The 24814-nt window shown below is 37.2% G+C and overlaps 1 protein-coding gene across 1 annotated transcript in view; it reads right to left on the reverse strand.

Annotated features, from left to right (window-relative positions):
- LOC101581810 (multidrug resistance protein 1-like) overlaps positions 1-24814 on the reverse strand; it is a 134214-nt gene that overhangs the window by 51078 nt on the left and 58322 nt on the right. The window contains exons 8-18 of the mRNA XM_023708717.1: positions 22581-22752; positions 21078-21191; positions 20813-20923; positions 20507-20632; positions 20207-20410; positions 19739-19909; positions 16909-17070; positions 15922-16089; positions 15292-15438; positions 13727-13834; positions 10842-10919 (exon numbers count right to left, since the gene is read on the reverse strand). Of these exons, the coding sequence (XP_023564485.1) occupies positions 10842-10919; positions 13727-13834; positions 15292-15438; positions 15922-16089; positions 16909-17070; positions 19739-19909; positions 20207-20410; positions 20507-20632; positions 20813-20923; positions 21078-21191; positions 22581-22752 (1561 nt within the window). The remainder of the gene's footprint in view (positions 1-10841; positions 10920-13726; positions 13835-15291; positions 15439-15921; positions 16090-16908; positions 17071-19738; positions 19910-20206; positions 20411-20506; positions 20633-20812; positions 20924-21077; positions 21192-22580; positions 22753-24814) is intronic.

Below are 24814 nucleotides of genomic sequence, written 5' to 3' on the forward strand. Positions count from 1 at the left end.
TGGGGCTTGAAAGACTACATCAAAGCTGTAGCACAAGACCCCCGAAACATTAGATATTATCTCAAAGCAGATTACTTTCTCTGCATATCCTCTCTGCATATGGCAGAGGTAAATGTAGACCACCCACCTAGCTCAGCTCACAGTAGTCACCTACTCCCCACAATTCTCAGTCATTCCTCCTCAGTCCACTCCTCCACTGAATAAAACCAGGTGCAACCCTGGGTCAGCCTCTTTGTTCCGGAAAGCCATCTTCATGGCTGGACTTAGGGCTCCTTGGATCCCCAGTAATTATAAATATATTTTAATGTCTTTACCTTCACCGTGGGTTGTACTGGGAGTGGTAGATTGGAATTAACTTGGTGTGATTCCAATAGCATATCTTTGGGATTATAAATATTAACTTCTTGGACTGAGATGAGAACCAGTAAGGGACTCCTACAGAGGAGAACATTGGAAAATAGAAAACCATTTCTTCTTGGCTAGGCAAAACTAATATTGTTAAAATTGCCATATTACCAAAATGATACATAAGTTTAACTTAATCCCAATAAACGTGACAAAGCATTCATCACAGAACTAGAAAAAATAATTCTAAAATTTATATGGAACTAGAGGAGACCCAAAATAGCAGAAGCAACCCCAAGCAACAAGAGCAAAGTAAGAAGCATCATAATCCCAGATCTCAAACTGTATTACCAAACTACCACAAAAAATACAGGATACAATCAAACAAAAACTCATGAATATGTGGATTAGTGGAACACAAGAGAGGATGCAGAAACAGGCCAGCCACATTCAACCATATGATCTCTGAAAAGAGCCTAAAACCATACTCTAGAGAAAAATAGGCTCCTTAACAAATGGTGCTGAGAAAAGTGGTTATCCACATGTGGAAGAATGCATCTAAACCTGCATTTCTCACTCTGTACTAAAGTCCAATCAAAATCGATCAAAGATATAGATATAAGAATAGAAATAAGTTAGAAGGTAGTCCAACTGTTGGATTAATCTGTTGGAAGATCAAATGTATTGGGAGATAAAGTAAGTAAAACTCTTGAGGATACAGCACAGGCAAGCAGTTTCTGAACAGAGGCCTTTGTACAAAAAAAACACTAACAATAAACAAATGGTGTTATATTGAATTAAAAAGCTTCTATACAGCAAAGAAATCAAACGAACTTAGAGATAATATACAGATTGGGAAAAGATTTTGCCACCTACTCCTCAAATAGAGGTCCATAATATATAAAGAACATACAAAAATTAGACCCCCCCCTTATATAAAATACCCAAATAAAATGGGCAATTGAAATAAAGAGATACTTCTCAAAAGAAGTATTAATGGTTAATAGATACATGAAAAATCTTCAGGATCTTTGCCTGTTAGAGAAATGCAAACCAAAAAAACAGAGTCTAACCTACTCCAGTAAGAATGGATATCATCAAGAACAACAACAACAACAAAAATCTGCTAAGTTTGAAGGGAAAAAGGAATGTTTCTCCATTCCTTTTCACTTCCATGGGAAGCGAAACTAGTATAACCACTATGGAAATCAGTACGGGCATTCCTCCAAAAACTAAAAATGGAAATTCCATTTGACACAGATATACTTCTTCTGGTATAAAGACACCAGATTACAAAGATACACACATAACCATGTTTGTAGCAACACAACTCAGTAACTAAAACTGAAAGTAACCATCACCAAGTGAATGAGGGGCTAGGGAGATGACTCAGTAGAATAAGCACGTCCCTGGCAAGCACAAGGGCTTGAGTTTAATTCCCGGTTCCGCCAAAAAAAAAAAAAAAAGGCAACAAGTGAATGGATTAAAGTAAATATGGTACATATACACAGTGGAGTGCACTCAGTCACTAGAAAAGGATAAATTTGAATTACTTGTAGAAAAATTGATGCACCTTGAGACCATAATGCCAAATTAAATAAATCAGATACAGAAGATTAAATATCACATGATTTCTATTAAAGAAATAATTGAAAGAGTAAAATAAATAAAACAGCATAGGAAACAGAGAAATAGGTGTGGAAATGTGAAGGGATTTAGGGGTGGGAGACATGGGAGAGGGGAAAGGTAAGGGTAAATAGAAACGCTCAAGATGCAATATGCATATGCATATGATAATATGCATATGATTAATGCAATACATTATCACAAACATACAGTAATAAAAATATATACTTTTTAAAACATTTCTTGAAACAACTCTTTGTCCAATGATGCTTTGAACAGAACAATGGGGGGAAAAACCCAGTAAATTTACTGTTTAGTAAGTCCAATTTTTGGAGACCAATGGCACAATTCCATACAAATATACCACCTCAGGTGGTAAGAACTGCTATGAAGAAAAGCAGAACATGTTAAAGACCAAGAAGTGAAGGAAAATGCTGTTTTAGAAAATGTAGTGGGGAAAGAGAAACTCTCTGCAGCAACCCTTGGTCAGAGACCAAAAGGAAGGAAACAATGAGAATAGAAAAGAAACATCCCATGGGCAAAGGCACACATGACTTGTTCATACACTGGCAAGAAAGTCTTATAGGCTGCTAGTAGCCTAAAAATAACCTCACATAAATTGGTAAAAGATGCCTTTTCCTTTGCATAGGTTTTTGTCCTTGTATAGCTGTCTCACACTTACACAGTGACCTAAAGTGTGTGGGACATATTGAGGCACAAAGGTACACAATATAGGGTTTTAATATACTGTAAGTTGTTATTGCTGAGGTTTGAGAAGCAGGTGGAGGAGAACATCATTCTGGCCTTACTGTGAAGATGCCAGTCTTTACCTTGGGATTTACATATATTGGCAGGTTTGAGACAATACGATGTGGTTTAACTTGCTTTTTAGATGAATAACTGCACCTGTTAGGAGGTGAACCTATTGAATCAGGATGAGCTTGGAAGCCATGAAACTGGCTGGTGCTACTGCAACATTAGACAGAGACAGAGAAGTCATCAACGTTGTCAGCCTGGATGATGTACATAGTGGTGTTGATAAGAGCAGAGTCAGCGGAGAGTGAGATAAGAGTGAAATGTTCAAGTTCAAGTTGGAAATAACAAACTATGAAGCATTTACTAAACATGAATGAAAGATGGTGAACAAGCATAACTGTAGCTCATGGTAGAGTAAATGAACTGGGTTAAACACACAAAAAAAACTCACCTAGCTTAAAATGTGACATTAAACATGAAATAGGATTTTCTTTGTAAACCTTCATATGTTTAATACATAAACACAAAACTGTAAAACTGAAATATGAATTATATCTGTCAGAAATACCTATGATCTCTAAGGAGTTAGATGAGTTGATGATTTGCAATAAAGCAGTAGCTTATCATTTTTATAGCATATATGAATTTGCTTTTTAGTATTCTCAAAAGCTTAATTTTCTCCCCACTTTCTCTAGCACAGGTACAATCCAAATGTAAACACCTTACAAACACTACTATTCCTGGCAGGCAGAAGGGCTTAATATGTTTTTCCTGCTTCCCAACTTACGCAGTCTGCCAGATCTGCTCTGAAAGTATAATGGGCCTGGGAGCCAGCCTTGAGCCTGATGAAATAACACAGCATTTGGCCCTGGAGCAACGTCAGCTTCAGCCCAAGTGGAATTTCAGTTGTAAATGTTATTAGATCTGAAGAGACCCCTCTCACTCAGCAGAGTCTGCCCTGGTTCTGCATGTCACTCGCTCAAACTCTCACAAACACGACATTTTAGCTGGTTGTGGCAAGATGGGAAAGGACTACAGAGCCAAATACAGCTGGGAAAAGGTGAATGAATGCCCTTTTATGTTTCCTTCTTGGGATGAATGCATTATCTTTTATTTACTTTTGTTTCTGGATTGTGGTTGGAAGGGGTTTTTCAAACACAAAGGATTTAGATCCCAGCTCTCCTTTAAAATCAAGTTCCAAGCCTGAGTGGAACAAGGAGAAGAGAGTAGTGGCACCCAAAAAGATAGAGCTTAAACCTAACTTTGCTCCATCAAACAAAGAAGGAGTGATGGGGGACAAAAGGGATCCTTCCCCACCAATGAAGGCTTTCCCCAGAAATGTCATTTCTCAATACATAAAGGTTTGTAAGGAGCCACAGGCCACAATCCCCAGTGTGGCAGCTCTGAGAAATTTTGCTAAGCCACAAATTGGAACTTCTCAAATGGAAATAGAGCTATTTTGTTTATCTCCTTTGCAACTAGCACTAAAAGAAGTCACATGGTCAAGGGAATCCATTGAGGGTTTTCAACATATCTACCCTGTTTCTGAAGTTCAAATGCCTAATAATCCAGGACAAGTTGTACTTCTTCATGAAGCTGTACCTTTGAAAACCTTAAAAGAATGAAAACAAGCTATTATTTCTTATGGTCCTACTGCTCCCTTTACCATGAGTTTAGTAAAAATGCTAGGACAACAGATTATGGCCCCAAATGATTGGAAAGGAATAGCTAAAATATGCCTGAATCCAGGAGATTATTTGTTGTGGAAAGGGAATCTCTTTGAATACTGCACAGAACGGACAGCACTGGAAACGTGTCTCACAATTTAGCCATTGATAGGTTATGGCCCTAGTATGAATTGCTGAATAATTATGATGGTCATCCAATATGGCTGAAGCCCTTAAAACAACAGCTTATCTTCCAAGAGACCACCTCCCCCCTTCTCCAACTCAGCCCAGGAGGCAGTTTCCTTTCACCTTTCCTACCACTTCAAGGAAGGCCCCAATCAGCTCCTCAGGTATATCTAAACATCCCCCTCAAACCCCACCTGGGGCAAAAGGCCATAAAAGCCTCAGCCTCCCTTTGTTCCTATCCAGAGAATTCTTTATCCCCTCAAGTTCTGTCCGTGTCCTCCAGGATAATGAAGCCCCTTTCCTTTTATAATAAAGCCCCTTTCCCTTTTTCCTTCTGCCTGTTTATCTGCTGCAACATGGACCCCGTCAAAACCCATCAGCCATTACAAAAGATATGCCAGTTGAGGAAGGTGCCTTTACTAGTACAAACAATCAATGACCTTTGTATTGCAAATATGTGATCAAAGATAGTTGCTTTTAGGGACTGGAGGGAACTTCCTTCAAAGGGTGAGGCATCTATTAATTTGGTTTCAATTCAGCAGGACCCTGACAAACATGTTCAACATTTTGTTGCACATTTATTGCAGGCTAGTAAGAGGATTATAAGCAACAAAGAAGCTAGCAAATTAATAGTTCAACAATTGGCCTTCAAAAATGCAAATAAATGGTGTAAAGAAGCTTTAAGAGCCCACAAAAAGTGGGCTACTCTGCCTGAGATGATTTGGATTTGGGCAGATATTGACCCCTCATATATGCAGGGAGCTACCTTGGCAGCAGCTCTTACTCAGGTTATTAATCCACAGGCTTGAGGAAAGGGGAAAAATGAGGCTATTTGTTTCCATTGTGGAGATGAGGGACATTTAGTCCAAAAGTGTTCTGCTGCACCAAAGGCAACACAGCCATTATCTGTCTTTTCAAAAAAACCTTCCAGTCCATGTACAAGACATAGATGAGGGTACCACTGGACAAGTGAATGTAGATATAAAACTGATGTGGAAAGCCGACCCATTCAGGGAAGCTTCCAATGGGGCTTGCCTCAGCCCCATCTAATAATGGGGGTGCTTTCCCCTCCCCAGCCACAAGTGCCTCTGACCTTTGGTGAGCGACAATGGACAGTAGAGGCTTGGACTTCAGTTCCTCCTCCAGATTCCTATTGACTCCTGAAATAAGGCCCCAAATTATTCCTACTGGAGTCTATGGACCTATGCTGCAGGGTTCAGTGGGAATCTTGCTAGTCCCCAGCAGTCTTATTTTAAAAGGTCTACAAGTTTGCATTGGTGTCATCCATGCTGATTATACAGGGAAATCAAAGTTGCAGTTCTATTCACCCAAACCATTGTTTAAACCACAAACCAGATTCTTATACTTCTTGATTGGTCATTCTTTCTTCAACAAAAATTTTAAATTTATTAAAAAGAAATATTGGGTTAAGAAATAAAAATTAATTAAAGGAAAAACATTTTAAAGTGCTTTTCAAATGCAAATGTGGATGGCTTCCAGGTAGGGCAGCCACAAAGTTGTAGTCATTCCCCCAGGAAAAGAGCTTATTCTCTCCATTACAATTCACACACACACACACACACACACACACACACACGCTTTACATTTTCCCCTTAAGGTAATTAAGTTAAAATGCTGTTTTCATCCTAAAGATAGAAATAGTTTGCTTTGTGGGGTGGGGCTGGGAAGATAGCTCAATGGCCTAAGCACCTGCCTAGCAAGCGCAAGAACCCGGCTTCAATGGCCGGTACCACACGCCCGGCCAGCATGAGCCATGCAGCGAGACCCTGTACCAAATGATTAAATAATTTCTTAAAAGTTTGCTTCTAAAAAAAATATTTCCTAAGATTTTCAATAATGGGGATATTTTAAAAGATTACTGTTCTGGTTACTTTTTACTTGTTGCTGGAATAAAATATCCAACACCCATAATTAAGGAAGGAAAGGTTTATTAAGCTCACAGTTTGTGGAGGTTTAAGTCTATACTCAGCTGGCTCCCAGGCAGAGTGCCACATGGCAGAGAACAGCACTTATAGCAGCAGAAAATAGTGATGAACAAAGGGAAGGGCAGCAGCTGTGGTGGCTTCTAGCCAGCCTCTCCCTCCTTATATTACAAAAGAGCTACCCTGGGTCTGGGGGTGTAGAACTCACACCATGCCCATGCCCTCCTCTTGCACAGGATTAGAATGTTTACAAACTAAGAATCCTGGCTCCCTGCTCAGTCACTTATTTAAGCTTTTTTTTTTTTTTTTGTGGGACTGGGTATTGAACTCAAGCCCTTGCACTTGCCAGGGAAGTGCTTATTCCATTGAGCCATCTCCCCGTCCCCTTATTCAAACTTCTAAACTTCTCAAGTTGATATAATGTATCAACCAGTACAATTACTTAAAATTCCTTTAATTCCTAACAAGTTTGATTGCTTGTGTTAAAGTTCTAAATTAGAACTGATAGAGAGAGAGAGAGAGAGAGAGAGAGAGAGAGAGAGAGAGAGAGAAAAGAAGAAAGCAAGAAAGCAAGAAAGAAAGCAAGAAAGCAAGAAAGCAAGAAAGCAAGAAAACAAGAAAGCAAGAAAGCAAGAAAGCAAGAAAGCAAGAAAGCAAGAAAGCAAGAAAGCAAGAAAGCAAGAAAGCAAGAAAGCAAGAAAGCAAGAAAGCAAGAAAGCAAGAAAGCAAGAAAGCAAGAAAGCAAGAAAGCAAGAAAGCAAGAAAGCAAGAAAGAAAGAAAGAAAGAAAGAAAGAAAAGCTTTCACATTTCACAAACAAATATAGAGGTTTGGAGTACAATCTAAACGCAGTGCAGTTGAAACGGTTTAAATAGTAGCATGATTTTGACATCCCACTGAAATAATAAAAGCCCAGTGATGGCCTCCAAAGGGGTACAAGCTATGATAACTTCTTCATATTTAAATAAATATTATTCAATAAAGATATCATGTGGCTCAAACTGTTCACATCAACTATTCATGATTTTCAGACTTTATTTGGTAATATTAATTGGCTCTATATAGATTTTTGAGCTAATTTCTCTGCTGTTATTGACTATCATTATCCTTCAGATAAGTTAAATTAATTTGTTTTTTTTTCCCACAGATAGGTCATATTAGGTTAAGTGAGGAAATATATGGCTTTCTCTTCCAAAATATAGGATACAGGTTTGTTACCGTACAATTAAAATTCAATTACAAAGAAAAGAGAAGGGAACCAATCCCTCCAATTTGATTTATCAATAAACACAATTAAATTTTTAAATTCTGCAAAAGATGGAAGTATAGCAGCAGAAAGAATTCCATCAAATAAGAGACAAAAGGCTAGGAAGGATACTTCAGAAAGATCTCCATACTGGGCAATGGAAGGGACCCAGTCCACTACTAACATAGGGCAGAGGGTATGCTTGTGTTTTTCCAGGAAATGCTAAATGACCTATTTGGGTACCACAGCATACATTATAATGTTATCATGTATACCATTAATACCATGAAGCCAGATCTAGAGAAGAAGTTAACAGAAATGAAGCTAGACCCAAATGTGACCTATTGAAGAAAATGACAAAACGTAAATCTAAGGTCTAAATGTATAAAATAACTGATCTAAATTTTACTAATATTAAGACAAAAAATACAAAACTACAAAATATGTATATTAATTATAGATAAAAGATTTTGCTCCTTTCAAAATTTTCTGATAAGAGATCTCTGCTTATTAACAAATAAAATCTGATTAGTCTCTTTATAATTATAAATTTCCAAAAATTGTAATAGATTTACTATAAATTAATCTGTCTAGGAATAGTAGTGCATTCATGATTTTGTAAAGATATTTGTGCGTTCTGTATATTTGTTTATGTGTATGTCCTTCTATGAACAGCTGTTCCTCTTTTTTCTTTTTTGATCATTTGTTCATAATACAATTTGGGATATAGACTTAAAAAGCATGCTTTTTCCTAAGTTACCAGCTGGTCTAAGTGACATCAATATCTGTTTATACACAGTTTTTCAAAAGTTTAAGCTACTTAAGCAAACATTCCTTAGAGTGGGGAGAAATTGTTAGAATAAGAGATGAATAAGAGATGATAAATCCAATTGATGAATAAGAGATGTGGCCCATCTTTTTATTTATTAAAGAGGAGTTCCCAATAATCTCAATAGTCTCTTGGGAGACATCCTCAATAAACTGGCCATTGATTAAAAAAATAAACTTTTTCAGAAAAAAATACAACGAGGTTTTCTCATTAAAATGGTTTGATATTAAACTAAATTAAAAGACAAAGTTTTTCACATGTGTATAGTAATTCCTTATTAATCTCATGGTGCACTAAGTGTATTCATGATTCCAAGTGTACAAGTCTTCCAAAATGTAAAACAAACATTGCTTGTGATAAGACTTTCTCTCAAATTCAGTCCTCCACCTTTAACAAAATCTTGTGATGTATATGCCTTTTAACAATGCTAATTAGAAAAAATTTCTTATGTATAAGATGGAGATGATTGGTCAAAAGTTTTGTGCCAAAATAAAAATTTAAGTATGTCACAAAATATCATCAGGATTGTCCTGCTATACTGTGGTACATGGTTTTGATTTCTAAATTTCTATGAAAAATATAGAATTGTTGTAATTGTTGTCTTTTAACATTCTATAGGCATTCAAATATTAGAATATCCATAGTTGCTAGACAATATCATCATTAAGCTCCTCTTCTGGATGCTTAACAACTAAAGTTTGGAGACCAAAAATTAGAGAGATAGATGGGCTAAAAGGATAGCTAATATTTTGGCCCTAGCCCTTCAAGGTCAGTGAGGACTCAGGGCCTAAGAAAATCTCTGCTGTGATATCCTGTAACTCAGTTGAGTCTCTGACTTTCTGATCAAGGAGATTATGGAGCCACAGAGAAAAGTAATAAATGATATATAGTGTGCCTAAGGAGAGTCACTTAGAGAGAAAAAAATCACTCAGGCTTTCAAAGAAAGCAAATTGGTCAAGCAATGGCCATGACTTATCCAGATGGATGACACTGAGAGAAGATCTAAGAGGTACAGTACATGGTTTCAAGGTAAGTCCTGAGGAGATTACTGACCTCATCAGATACCAAAAGTTAAATTTGTATTTATATAAGTCTTGCTTTAACTTGCTCTTAACCATCCAGCAGAAAAACATAAACATGAGATGTGAAAAGTAATGCCATATTAATATGCTAAGCTGTAAAATGCTCAAGTCACTAACAACTTCTGGCAACTATCAGCTGTATGGATAATTCACAATTTTTATGGACTATTGAACTATGTAGGGTTACATTGTTGAATTCAAGTACCTAAAATCTTTGGATTGGCACCAGGTATGAAAAGGTCCTCTAAAGAATTCTCCAAACACTGCTTCTCTAACTGCATGGAACACCCATTTGTGACACAGCAAAACAAAAAAGGGAGATATCTTGGGAGCCATGGAAGCTAGAAAATTGGTCAAATGTGTATAAGTGGGACTAGACTTCAGTGCCTAAAGCAGATAAGCTACCTCACTCCTGAGATAAGCATCCTGACTGGTTAATGTCATCAGCTATTACTAGGCAAACTTGTGTCACATGTTCCTAATTTTGCAAAGGTATAAATAAGCATTCATATTGTTGCCAGTGGTGGGGGAAGTGGGCATTTCAGCAATCAGGCAGATAATTCACCACTTAACCCAGCTCTTATCTTCTTGTCTATTTTTGCCTCATTCCTGCCTTCATTTCTCCCCAGGTACAACAGATCACAATGAGACCAATGGATCCCTACATAGAGTGGAAGAATACAGAAGTATCTCTCTCTTTTTTTTCTATTTTTATTTTTATTTTTGGTGGAACAAGGGATTCAACTCAGGCCCTTGCACTTGCCAGGCAAGCACTTATTCTACTGAGCTATCTCCCTGGCCCCAGAAGTATCTCTTGTGGGCAAGAAATATGATGAGGTATTCTGAGTTTTTGACAAAAGGAGAAAATAAAGGCAGTAGGAGGACAGGGAAAATGAAGGTCATCTTTGCCTATACTCCCTATAGATGCTGAGACAAAAGTTGGAGATGAATCTAGTCAAGAGACCATTTATGTCAAAGCAGTCCAAGCCCTTGTGCTCCCCTGCAGCCCACAGACTGCAGGACTTCAGCTCCATCTCGAGAAGACACTGAGGGTCAAGTAATACAGGAGTGAGTCCCAGCAATGTGACCAAGCTCTACTGTCTGCATCTTGGGCACCAGAGGACACCTACACATTCCAGGGCTCAACTCTTAGTAGACATACCTGTCTCAGCATGGACTTGAAAACTAGGTACCGCAATCGCTTGGTGAGAATCTCTCCAGCTTTGCCAAATGTGAAGCCCTGTGAAGAAAAAGAACAGGTTGCACAGATAGATTGTTAGAGACTCAGCCACCAATTTCACAGGCAAAATGACCAGAGTTCAGCCCTACTTGTTTCCCCAATGAACATGGGTCTATCACTCAGAAAACTGGAGATGTACTCAAGGCAGGAAGCCCTAGAAACAGTGCTCACATATGTCATTTAACCTGGTACACTTGCAAAATGTAGAGTTCTATGAAAAGGAGTCCTGTTATACTAGAAACTGTAATGTAATCTGCAAAAACAAGAAATATGTTCACCTCAGCCCTGAAAAGATGTTGAGAATAAAGATATTCTACTCTTAGTTTTCTAATCAATAAAGCCAAAATCTGGGCTTAGTGGAGCCAGGGAGATGGCTCTGTAGAATAAGCACTTCCCTGGCAAGCGCAAAGGCCTGAGTTCAATCCCCAGTTCCACCAAAAAAAAAAAAAAAAAAAAAAAAACTGGGTTAGGTAAAATGATAAAACAGAAGTATCCTTTGCATTAATCTGTGAGTGAAGTCAGCTGCAAGAGAGAAATGGGAAGTTATATTCCAAAGACAGAAAGAACTACAGTCATTAAAAAAGAAGTGACAGAAAATCTAAAGACCAGAAACAAACAGAAGTGCAAGGCAGAGAAAAGTACGAAGCAGTCAGCAATGTCAAACTATCTAAGGTGGGTGGGATTCAATTTTTTAAGTACAAAGTAAGCCTGGAGCTGGTGACCTCCATAACAAACAATAAACCAGCAGCCCCAGACAGAAGAAACCAAGGTTGTTGTAATCTGCAAATCCAGGCAAGGATTTAGTTTGAAGTGACTCCTCTGTGTGTGTGCAGACTAACTTTTGAAGAGAAATCCATTGAAGCACTGGCTGTATTTTGCAGTGGTATATCCAGAGCCCATCTTGAGAGGGGGGCTTACTGTTTAAGACTGAGCTATTCATGGGATCAGAAGTCACAGAACAATAATACTCCAGGGTCCCTAGGGACACTGTGTTAGTGACAATACTGAATCTTAACTTATACTGCAAAGCCACCACAACCTAGTAAAGTAGGGTGGTATAGCTAGAAAAGCAGACACACAAACCAATAGAGTAAAACAGAGGATGCAGAAGTAAACCTACAAACCTATATCTGATTCTTGGCTAAGAGTCTATATAGATTCTTATATATATAGAACCAAAATATAGGGACCAAAATAATACAAGGTGCAAAGAATAAAAATTTTTACAGTAAAAGACACGTTGCCATTAATGCCCCTCAAATACTCGCCCTCACTTTGAGCACAGTTATCCCATTGTTCTTGCCACTTCCTAAATCAGTGCTAGAAGTACCTCTTCTCTGAATGTCTTTAGTTGTGCTGTCATGGCTGCCCTGATGTCCTGAGTTGATTCACAACATTTACCCTCAGGGTTATTTTTGATTCTGGAGAAGATCCAGAAGTTGCACAGCACTGTATAGAGTGAATAAGGTAGATGAGAAGACATTGGGTTTTCATAGCCTCCCTTTCTACTGGACAGCGCTCACCTGCAGCATTCACCATACTTCTTATTGTATATCATAATTTAGAAAACAGCAAGAATGTTGGGATAAGTATGTTTCAAGTAGGGAAGGGTATTTTGAGCCCTAGTGGCAATATGTCTTTCAATGTAATTCATTTTGTGTAATTTAAACATTCACTGTATTTTCAATCACCACTTGCATGTTGGAGAAAAGACAGCCTCTTTAACAACTGCTGCCGGAAAACCCCGATATCCACATGTAGAAGATGGAAGCTAAATTATTCATGGAAGACAGATTATTCATGCCCTGAATAAAAATCAATTCAAAAAGGATAACAGAAAATTATAACATCCAAAAGGCTGAGACTGCTGAATGAAAACACAGGGAAACAACTAAAGGCACCGGCACAGGCAAAGAGCTCCTGAATAGGACTCTGATAAACAAGAAGCAACAGCAAGAATCAACATACAGAACTACATTAAATTTAAGGCTTCTGAATAGGAAAACAAGAACAGAGTAAAGAGCCTTCAGAACAGGAGAGAAATTCTGTCAGCTACTCTGCAGATAGAGGACTAATATCTAAAATACATAAAATCTCAAAAAAAAATGATGGGGGAGCAGGAGACAGGAAGAGAAGTAAAAAGAATTGTGTTATATGCAAGTACTAACTTCCCTGATGAATGTAATCATTATCTACTGAAAACATCCGAATAAAATTTTTTAGTTTAAAAATAGATAAATTTTTCCTCCTTTAATTTGTTATTTTCAGGTCTATTACCACAAAGACAAGAAAGCTAAAATGCTGCATGTAATACTAGACCTACAATTCCCTATCTTACTTTATAGATTTCAGCCAAATGATATGTGACCTGTAAAATCTGAATGTATAAATTGTTCCTATAATTTTTCTTTGAGCATTGCTATTCTTTCTTCATTAAAAGTTCTTTTTCCTTTGGCAACAGCTGAGTGAAGGAGTTTTGTCTTTTGTTTTCAGAATACAGGAAAACATTTCTTTGTTTATTAAAATTGACCAGCAGTCCTTACATCTGAACATATCCAGGGCTTCCCCAAAGCCATTTTTTGACTCCCCACTTTTGGTTCCAATCGTTGATCACAAGCAAACAACCTACGCCCTCTGATTTCATCACTATTTCCACATGGGGAGCGGGAGAGGGAGAGTGGTGAGCAAGGGTGACAAAAAATGCAACACAGCTAATAGCCAAGTTGGGGGAGAGGGATTTAACTAAAAGGAAAATTATAAAGGTGCTTAAAAATTCCCCCCAAATAAGTAAAAATGCAGACATTTACCTGCAGGAAAAATGTAATGAAAGAGACAATTCCAAGGACTAGAAACAATACAGAAAACAGGTTACTGTTCTGCCGTTTTGTTTCTTCATCATCATCTCTTGTAAAAACCTATGAAGAAAATAGTTAAAACCGTGTTAGTTTAATCGCACTGCCTGTGACCCACCTCCTCTCTGGCATGGCTTTAGGCCAGGGATAGCCTTGTACATTGTAGCCTTGTACAATGAAATTCCAGGCATCTACCTAAAATTCTACCTTCCTTAGAGACGAAGAGAAGGACTGTCATTCATACGGTGACTCCATGCTTCTCCTGCTCAGGTAAACTCTTGAGTTCTGAATGCCACCCTAGTATATAAATGCATTTCTCTCCCCTTAGTGAGAACTGTAATAAGTGGCAATTCAGTGGAGATATTTCAAACCATTTCATGGTATTTGGAGAAAATCTAGTGAACACAAAGATGTGTGCATGTACTCAGCCCAGGTCCTGAGCCAGCATTCTTGTATGATGGCTAGTTAGAGAACCAACTGGGAATGACAGCCAGCTGACATAGGGCCACTCATGGAAGTCTTTCTAGAAGATGGTTAGCAGGGCTACCAATTTTCTTGGGCTCAAGGGAAATGGTATCTCCTTTCAACAGAGTTAAAACTCAGTCTAGTAAGGGAGATGCAATCCTCACCCAATGCTAACTCTATGTTTGTTTGAAAGAGGATTTCAGAAGGAATTAATTTTTCTGGACTATTCATTTCAAAATAATAATAATAATAATAATAATAGTAATAATAACAGCCAAAAGATCACTGTACTCTCACTCTGTGCCAGGCATTACTCCAAACAAATTCATGGGTACTGTTCCTCTTATCCTCACAGCCATCTCTGAGAGTTCCATTTCATAGGGAAAAACTACATCACAGAGTGATGCACTAACTTCCTGAAGATAATACAGCTAGCAAGAGATCACGCAAGAATACAGACCCAAGGAATCTGGTGCAAAATCCATTATTTACCAAGCGAAGGATGACACCAACCCATTACCTAGGGGATCCAGATCCACCCTGGATCACCAACATTTAGTTAATATTTGCAATACAAACTACACGGACTGAGAACATAAAATATTTGCTCTCATACCCTCAGTAGGAGAAGTCTGCTGCCTCTGTCCTAGAGTTCACACTCCATGGGATCACGTTTTGGGCCTTGGTATTTTCTCAGTATATATAAAATAACTTACACAAAGCAGACAGTACGTTTCCTCTTTCTACCACCACTGAACTCTAAGCAAAACCCTTGAGCTCTCACCTCACTAATGTGTAAATGGGCCCCCTTATGTGTCTGTTAGACTCACTTGAGAATGAGCTTTTTATAACACACACACTTGCCAGGGCAATACCAGGTCTAGCATGCCACTTAATTGTGTATGGTATAAAAACCAGGACAAAGAAGGTTTTCTAAAGTTAGCTTTTTTCTCATAAGCTAGACTTCCATTCTTGCAGTTTCATATGAATAGTCCAATGATTCCTTCATCAGGATTCATAGGAAAATACAAAGAAGAATAGACATAAATAGTTACCCCTATAATCCTTGAAAATATCACTGCAAATGCTGGTTGTAGGCCTCCATTTATAATGGCACACAACACACCCACCACAAAATAAGGCCACTCTGTTAAGTTCAGCTTCAGAATCCTCCAAAAGGAAAGTGGAGGTACACTTTCATTCTAGAAAATATAAAGCATTATAACAAGCTTTTATTTTAACAAAATTAATAATTTATTTTATGATATACAGTTCTACTATGTACACAGATTAGAAGAAATAAAAGTATTCTTATTCTTTGTTTCCCCTTCAAAAAAAAAAAAGTATAGATGTTGTTATAGTACCCTTTTGAATATTCATGAATGATGTTTCAACAAAGTTTTAATTCTTGGCCTGGCTTTCAGAAGATGAAAAGAATATTTGCAAGTACTGATAAACAACAGAAAATTTAAGTGCTAATTTTAAAAATCTTTGCCTGATTTCTTAAGCTCAAATTTAACTGACTGTAAACTACGGACATTTTGGATTACAAATCACTGTCAAAGACAAGACAAAAGATTCTGAAAAATCATTTCTTATTCCCACTTCTATAACAATGTAAGCCTGCCCAACTAGGAGAGCCATGAGGGAGGATGCAGGACATAAACCGATGGTGTCCTTCTTACCAGCTCCTCTTTCATGCTAAGCTTTCTGTCTTGGCTATGTGATTCACTCATACTTCTGCGAACTGATCTTTTTAGACTGGACCGTGGATCTTTTGATGATATCAGCATATCAGTTTCATCTTTGGATTCAAAAATTTCATTTCCTAAATCAATTTCATTTCCTCCTGTCTAAAATAAACAAGAAATATATATAAACTGGTTATTCAGTTAACTAATACAAATTACTAATTAAACATCAGATTGCAAGGAAATGAAAATTAAGTGATAACAAGAAAGGATAGCATTAAACCGCTATTAGTTTTGATACAATATACTTAGAAATATTTAGAAAATGGAAATGACTGAAAAAGAAGGATCCCTACTGAGTACACTAAAATAACATGACATCTCTTTCAAAGATTTTATTTAGTTATCTGCCATCTGTGGTAGTTGTCTCCATCAAGTTTGCTGTGAACCACAGCAGACAACGAAAATATGGTCAAGCCAAAATGTAAGTCATATTTGTCACTTATAATTTTCTAGGAGTCACATCGAGAAATGTGAAAAAGAGTTAAAATCTACTTTAATTATATATTTTATTTAACCTAATATACTCAATATATCACTGATCACTGATATGTTAATTTCTACATGCAGTCTATGATTAAAATAACTGAGATAGTTTGCATTCTTCCCAATAAGCCTTTGGCATACTATTTGTGTTTTTGACTTACATTTCAATTTGGTTCAACCACCATTCAAACAATCAGTATCCACTTCTGGCTAGTGGCTGTTGTACTAAAAGCTTATCTTTAAACATATTACACTTTTCTTTATATTTTTTACATTCTTATCTTTCAAGAAAAAAAAAATCATCTTTTGTTGACATCCCTGAGTATTTTTTGTTACTTTTTAAGATAATCAAATTCAAGGAACACTTACTTTTAGCCAAAAACACCAATACTAGTTTGTGACTAGGGAAATTAGAGAAAAGTATAGTAACCAGACCTGCATTGTGACAAGTTTGTAGTAAACGCCTCTCTCTTTCATGAGTTCATCATGGTTCCCTCTCTCCACAATGACTCCATCCTCAAATCCAGCAATGACATCAGCATTACGAACTGTGGACAGGCGATGAGCTATCACAATGGTAGTCCGGCCTTCTCGGGCCTAAAGATACAGAAATTTGGCTTTTAGGTGCAATTACAATTACACACAAAACTCCTTCATCTAACTTATATTAACCACTGCTTTAGACACTGAGAACTAGAAAAGCTATAGAAGATAGCCTCTAATCTCTTACTGAGATTAGATTTACTATGTATAATAGATATGTTTTCAAAGGTTATATATGTCACTAAGTGTTTCACTTTAAATCCATCAATCTGTATAGTATTTGCAGTAATAACCAGACCTTTATCAAAAGCAACAAAAACCCACAGCCCAGGCATTGACCAATCAAAATAAGCATAGGCCACCATGCTACACTAACATATACAGGCCAGTGACTAGGTTTATGAATCGAAACGTACTACTATCTCAAAGGGCCACCCAAATTACCAAGACAGAATGGAAACATAAGACTGAAAATGCCAGGCTTTACCATCATATGGACCTGAATTAAAATTCTGGTTCTGCCATTTATAAATCCCAGCATTTTATCCAAGTCTTTTAACCTATGTGAGGCTCAATTTATTCTTACATCAAGTGAGGATATCAGTGCCTACTTCTTAGAGTAGTTCTCCTTACTAAAAATATGATGCATATGAAGAACTTCACACTATACTTAAAGTATTTAATAAATAATACTTGTTTCTAGTTAAAAGTAAGTGCTCTATAAATGGTTTTAAATGCTATTTAATTTGTAGTTTATTATAGAACAGAGGTGAATAATCAGCACGTATGTAAACTTTATTTAATCTTTGTAACTTCTCAATGCTTGGGACTGTCATTCTATATTTGTCTCCAGTAATAAGAAATACAATTTAAAATAAACACATACAGAGGGTCCGGGGAGATGGCTCAGTGGAATAAGAGCTTCCTTGGAAAGTGCAAGGGCCTGAGTTCAAACCCCAGTTCCACCAAAAAGAAAAAGAAAAAAAGAAAGAAACATACAGAAAGATCAAAAACAACATAAAAAGCAATTTTAAAATCCTGAAAAGTAGGCCAGGGAGATAGCTCAGTAGAATAAGTGCTTGCCTGGCAAGCACAGGGTCCTGAGTTCAACCCCCAGTACCACACACAAAAAAAAAATCCTGAAAAGGAAAGAAAAATATGTGAGAACAATTAGGGTGTGGTAACTAGAAAGAGAAAAAGTTGCACTAATTCATCGGTTATTTTGAGAAAACAAGTACATGTGAAATTAAATACTCAAATTTGTATTCTAAAGGAAAATGTTTTAAATAAAATCTTGCAAAACTTTTATTTGTAATTTAATACATGGCTCAATTTTAGAATAACATGAAAACAAAGATAAGGAAACAGCACAAAAACACAGATGTGAACACACAGAAACACTGAAGGAAAAGTAGTCAGAATCCCATCTGCTTCCAGTTTGGTTCACAGAACGTTCAGCAAACTGCTTTTTGCTCCTTCAATAATCTACTAAGCACACTGATAGTCTATTTAAAGAAACATGAAAGGATTTATTATTAGAAAAGTAATTAGAATGACTGTGGATTCATCTTTGGAACTTTGTGACCAATCTACTGAGAACACCTTGGTTTCAAGGTCTGTGCAGCCTTGTACTCATTGAGACGGCCTTGTTGCTGTTAAATAATGAAGATCAAGCACACAATGTCCACCTACACGGACGGAGCACATTCTGTGCATGGTGAGTAAGTCTTTCATGTACTCAATTATGATGAGGTGGTTGCGATGGCTTATATTTCCCTGTCTCCCCACCACTTTATGCACTTACAAGAGGGCTTTGAACAGTAGTTGGTCTGTGGGTGTGTGCTACTGCCTTAAGGGTGCATGTTAGTGGATTAGCTCACTGAGCATCGTTCTGGGTATGGCTGAATGGATTTACTGAGGACTAAAGACCCAACATGGGTGTGAGTGGCACCACCCCATAGGTTTGTAGCCTGTATGTGATAAAAGAGAAAGAAGGAAAGCTCACTGTTTCCTGCCTGTCATGCTGTGGAATATTTCCCCTCTACCACACTGCCCAGCTTTGGAGCAGCAAACTCTGGACTGAAATCTCTACAAGCTATGAGCTAAAATAAACATTTCCTCCTTTAACTTGTGAGTGTGGGGAATTTTGTCCCAACAATCAGAAAGTAACTAAGATAAAGCTTAACCTTTGTTGATAATCAATGACACTTAACACCTCGAGTAGGTGGACAATACCATAGATGTTTCTGCCTCCATCTTGGGGACACAAAATTTCTCATTTGCCAATGTCTTAAAGTGACATTTACAATCATATAAATTAAATGTGCATGTTCAGATTGTATTTTTGTTTTATTGACAGTGTTATAAACTCTCAAAACACAAAAAACAAGGTTATCCCAGTAGCAAAGCTTTCAAGATCACAATGAAAACCAGTTTTCTTTTTAGTCTACATTTCTCATTGTGTAATATAAAAACTTTACAAATATTTTTATGTGAAAAGTATATTTGTTATAATGTTTAAAAAGAGATCAGAAAAATGTAGAAATGTAGAAATGTAGAAAGCAACACAAAAAATGTATTGGAGGCCTGATGCTTTGAATAAGTGAAGAAATCATATAAATGGAAAAATAATCAGAAATAAAGAAATAAATCAGAATAAAAAGAATTAACAAAAGAAAGCTACTGTGCTGCAAGTCAGCTGGTGTGAGCTGGGCACACAGACCTTGTCCAGGGCCACCTGAACCACTGCCTCACTCTCCGTGTCCAGGGCTGATGTGGCCTCGTCCAGCAGCAAGATCTTGGGGTTGCGAACTAAGGCACGGGCAATGGCGATTCTCTGCTTCTGACCACCACTCAGCTGCGCCCCTCTTTCTCCAACCAGGGTGTCAAATTTCTGCAACAGAAAAAATTATTGAAAGACTTAGAAAAAGCACAAGTTATTTCCACACTGCCTTTTAAACTGGGAAGTAATCCAATAAACCTTCCAAGCCTCACCAGTAATACAATCTAGCTCTGAAGTCAGCAACACATCACCCCAGTTTTTAAGTTTATACATCATCTACCTCTAACTGATACTGCTACATACAGAGTAATCTTGATTTACATTCTTAGGATATTCGCCCATCCTAATTTCATATGGATTCTGTTAGACTATGGTTCTGTGCTTTGCAAGTTTGAATGAATCACTCACATGAGGTAGTTTCATGATGAAATTGTAAGCATTGGCTTCCTTGACAGCTTTCTCAATCTCATCCATGGTGACATTTTCTCGACCATAGCGAATGTTTTCAGCTATCGTGGTGGCAAACAGCACAGGTTCCTGACTCACCACACCGATAATTTCTCGCAGATACCTCACGTTTATGGTCCTGATGTCTTGCCCATCAATAGTGACCTGAAAGAAACAGCAAGTGAGGTTTCCACACATTTGTAATTGAGAGCACAGCATGAGGAAGATCAGCTGTAAGTGCTAAGGACCACACTGGCTCACCGTGCCCTCTGAGGGGTCATAAAGCCTCTGCAGCAGCTGCACGGTTGTACTCTTCCCACAGCCACTGTTGCCAACCAGGGCCACGGTCTGCCCGCTCTGCACCTTCAGATTGAGGCCCCTCAGGATCTACCAAGGCAAGTGAGAAACAGACTTCAAGGCAACTCCCACATGCAGAGAGGGGGTGTGGGAACTGACAGCTCAATTCAATACTAGACTGCAATACACAGGCATTGTTCTTTCTTTCTCTTAGTGTCAGACACTTTACATGGAAAATATTGTTTATTCATTGATTAGTTATTGTCATACCTTGACTTCTTTGCGAGATGGGTAACTGAAGTGGATATTTCTAAATTCCAAATTTCCCTTAATATTGTCTGGTTTGTGGCCATTTGGTGAAAAGCTGTCAATGTGTGGCTCCTGCACAAAATCAAGGGTTAGAAGATCAATAAGTTAATAAGTTACAGCAGCTATCGTTTAGTGACATTTTGTGGAGAACAAGATAAAATGATAATGAAATTGGGTTTTAATAGAAAATCGGTTCTTATATGAGAATAAGCCAGTTTGGACTTACATTGTCAATTATCTTGAAGATTTCATAAGCTGCTCCTCTTGCATTTGCAAATGCTTCAATATTTGGAGATGCTTGTCCAACACTAAAAGTCCCAACTAAGACTGAAAAGAAAACCTGAGGAATGTGAAGGAAAATCATAGAGTTACTTGGTATTTACTGTATATTTTACATACTTCTTTCTTCTATCATACCTAGCTCCATTTTAAAATGGCAAGGCAACAGAAGAATACTGAATATTAAAAATATTTTAAAAGTTTACAGCTAAGAGTAAATTTTAAGTGTACCACTACAAAAAAATATCAAATAGGGCTGGCCAAACAGCTCAGCAGATTAAAGCATCTGCTATGGCAGACTCAGTGGCCTGGGTTCTATCCCTGGTGTGCCATGCCAACCCTGACCCCAGGGTGCACTGAGACTGTGATTGAGACTGGGCGTGGTGGTGTGTGCCTATAATCCCAGCTCTTGGGAGGCTGAACACAGGAAGATCGCTACAATTTCAGTCTACGTAGTGAGACCCTATAGTCCCTGTACTAAAAATACAAAAGAAAATAATAATATCAAATAAAGTGATAGATGTTAACTATCAGTGTTAGTGTTAACTATCAATGTTGGTTATTCACTGTACATTGTATACATACCAAAAATTACATTATGCTCCACAACAGTAATACAATTATAATTTGTAAACTGAGAATATAAATTTTTTTAGTGTAAAATTTTAATGTTTAAATTCTTTTTTATTTACTATCTGAAGAATGTACAATTGGTGTTACTTTCTATGAGAAACAATGATGTCAATGATAAGTGATCATAATATTGCAATAGAATATATTTGTATTTCTTCAAGGCTTAGAGTTTTTATTTAGATCATTAGGAAGGCAAAATGGAACATAAAGACTTGTCTCTATTTCTACTAGAAGTTAAAGAGAACTAGCATCACTATTCGTTTTTTCCTAAATGATATAGGAAGTACACTGCCCAGAGTTTTACACAGAAGGAATTTTACTAAGTGACTCTATATTCACTATTTCACACTCAATAATAATACTAAAAGTGAGGTCACACTCTTCTTCCCACAGAAGAGGTAACAGGCCTGCAGGATGTAGGTGACTACCCTAAGTAACATAGCTAGTAAGTACAGAGCTGAAATCTGAGCCACATTTCTACTCTTTTTCTTTCTTTCTTTTTTATGTTCTGTGGATCTTGGGATTGAACCCACAGCTTCACACATGCTAAGTAACCACTGTAATACTGAGCCGTATGCCTAACCCTTTTTATATTATTCTGGAGACACTGTCTTGCTACCTTGCTCAGGCTGGCCTCAAATTTCAGTCCTCAGCCTTCCAAATAGATGAAATTACAGGCCTGTGCTATTTTGTATGTCTCTGTTCCATTTCAACCATTTTTCAAAATATGTTCTCCTGAAGTCAAGCCAACACCACCCAGTTTCATTGCCATTTTTAATGATGATTTGTTCCTCTTTACCACTCACATAGCACTTACAGTGAGTACTTGTCCAATAGAATATTCGTTTGACAAGACCAAGCTGGTCCCATACCAAAATGCCAGAGCATAGGATGCATAGATTAGCAGGAAAGCGGCTCCAATAGAAATGTTGGCAGTGATAGCTTTCTTTATTCCAATTCTTTTAGCTTCTTCTAAATTTTTATTGTACCTGGCAAAAAGAATGAAAATTATCACATATACATACAAATTTTAGGAAAAACATGTCAATATAGCATGAAGATATTGAAGAGTTGCAGTGTGCCCAGCACTGTGGTATGCATTTTTTCTCTCCTTTTGCCCATACAGTAACTTTAAGAAGTTACAACCATTTCTTCCCCTTCTTCTGAAAGAAAAAACTAAAGCTTACAGAGAGTGAGCTGTGTGGAAATCTGAAAGCTCTTACCATGACCTTAGCAAAAGCAAAATAAGTAAAGTAATATTTTGCAAAATTCCAGGATATGTATTTTTCTTACATCAGACAAAATAGAACCTATGCAAAGAAAAAGTTCTCTTCAGAATCTACATGCTTCTATCATTAATTAACATACTGGGGATAAAATGCTGGAAAGTACTATACAGAAGAAAGGAATTTAAATTTCTGAACCTTGAAGAAGTTTGGAGTCTGACCCTTTTCTTGCCTCTCACTTAAGGACTGTTACAAGGACCACCTCTGAGATTACTTGTATGAAAGCATTTTGACAGGCTTGAATTGCTATTTAATATTTGTATATTGAAATAAGATGTAACACATCTTAATTTCATACATATCTATTTTAAAAGTCACTAATCTACAAAAATATTTTAAATATATTTTAAAATAGGATAGTCTCTCATTATTTATCCATGTCCCCTTCTTTTATTCTTTCTCCATGTTGTCTAGATACCCTTCCTAGCATTGATATTCCGTGGTTGCTAGAAGCTTGTAGAACAAGTAGATCTTGCGTGTAGTTTCAGGGATTGAGAAAACCAAAATGTCAGAACATGGACAGTCTTATAACTGGTTGACAACACAAAAGTCTTGGAGAACTGTCCATGAAGACTGCTTGGAACATATTGGAATTCTATAAATGGAGGTGAAAACAAGGAAGCGAACAGAAAATCAAAACCCAATGTTGTAGTCTACTGCTACATTTTTTTTCTCCAGTACATATGAATTATTTCTCAAGTGATAATATAAGTACAGTAAAACCTTGGATTGTGACTAATTTGTTGCACGAGTTTTCCACAAGACAAGCAGACATTTCTAATAAATAATAAGCGATATCTTGCAATACAAGTAGTACATGATACCAAACAGTACATGATCACAACTGAGCCAGTGACCCCCCTGGGATTATGGGTAATTCACTCCCAATAGCAAGAGGTTATGGAGATCTCAACTGGTAGGGGGCTTAAAAAGGCAGAGGAACTCCATAAATCAACTGAGATTACTGAGATGTGTAAAATGTAAAATAAGAGTGTAAAATTTGGAAGAAAAGCACCCGCAAGGTTGTGGCAGTGCCAGCCTTGCCTCTGTTTAACAACAATCCAATGCAATATTTCCCCAAAATCCTCAAAATAAGACAAAAGCAAGTGTCAGTGGGTAGATGTGTTGTTAAAGTTGCACAAAAAGAAGAAGATTCCACTGAGCCAATAGACAGCAGTGATTCCATTAGTGACAGAGAAAGTCATCGTGCACAACAGCCCTTCTGTCTCTTGTCTTCCTCACACTAACCATGAAGGTTTTTAAAGGTAACTACAATTTATTTTCTTTAGTTTATATTTTCTTTATTATCTTATATTACATTCAGCTTATAACCATTTTATAGGAATTTTGGGGGCTGTAGAAAGAAGCTTCTGAGTGTCTACTGTTTCTTATGGTGAAATTCCCCTTGATATTCAGGTGCTTTGGATTACAAGCATATTCAGGAAACAAATTATGCTCACAAACCAAGGTTTTACTGTATATTTATATCAGTGGAGAGTGAACTATTTCTCTGTTAAAGTTAAAAGAAATCACGTACCCAACTTTACCTTCATTTCAAAAGAATACAGGAGATTATTCTGCTCAAAAAAAAGAAATACAGATATAAGCAAATAGGGCTTAGAGTTAAAGGAAAAAGGATAACTTTGAAAATATAGAACCCAGGTGAAATGATTAGAAAAAGAACAGAATAAGTGAGCCTTAAGTCTGTTTATCCTATTTTCAGAGCTCCCTGAAAAACTTAAAGAGTGTTGCCTTGAAAAAAAAC

This window comes from Octodon degus, unplaced genomic scaffold (assembly GCF_000260255.1).
Source record: "Octodon degus isolate 3935 unplaced genomic scaffold, OctDeg1.0 scaffold00489, whole genome shotgun sequence".
NCBI lineage: Eukaryota > Metazoa > Chordata > Mammalia > Rodentia > Octodontidae > Octodon > Octodon degus.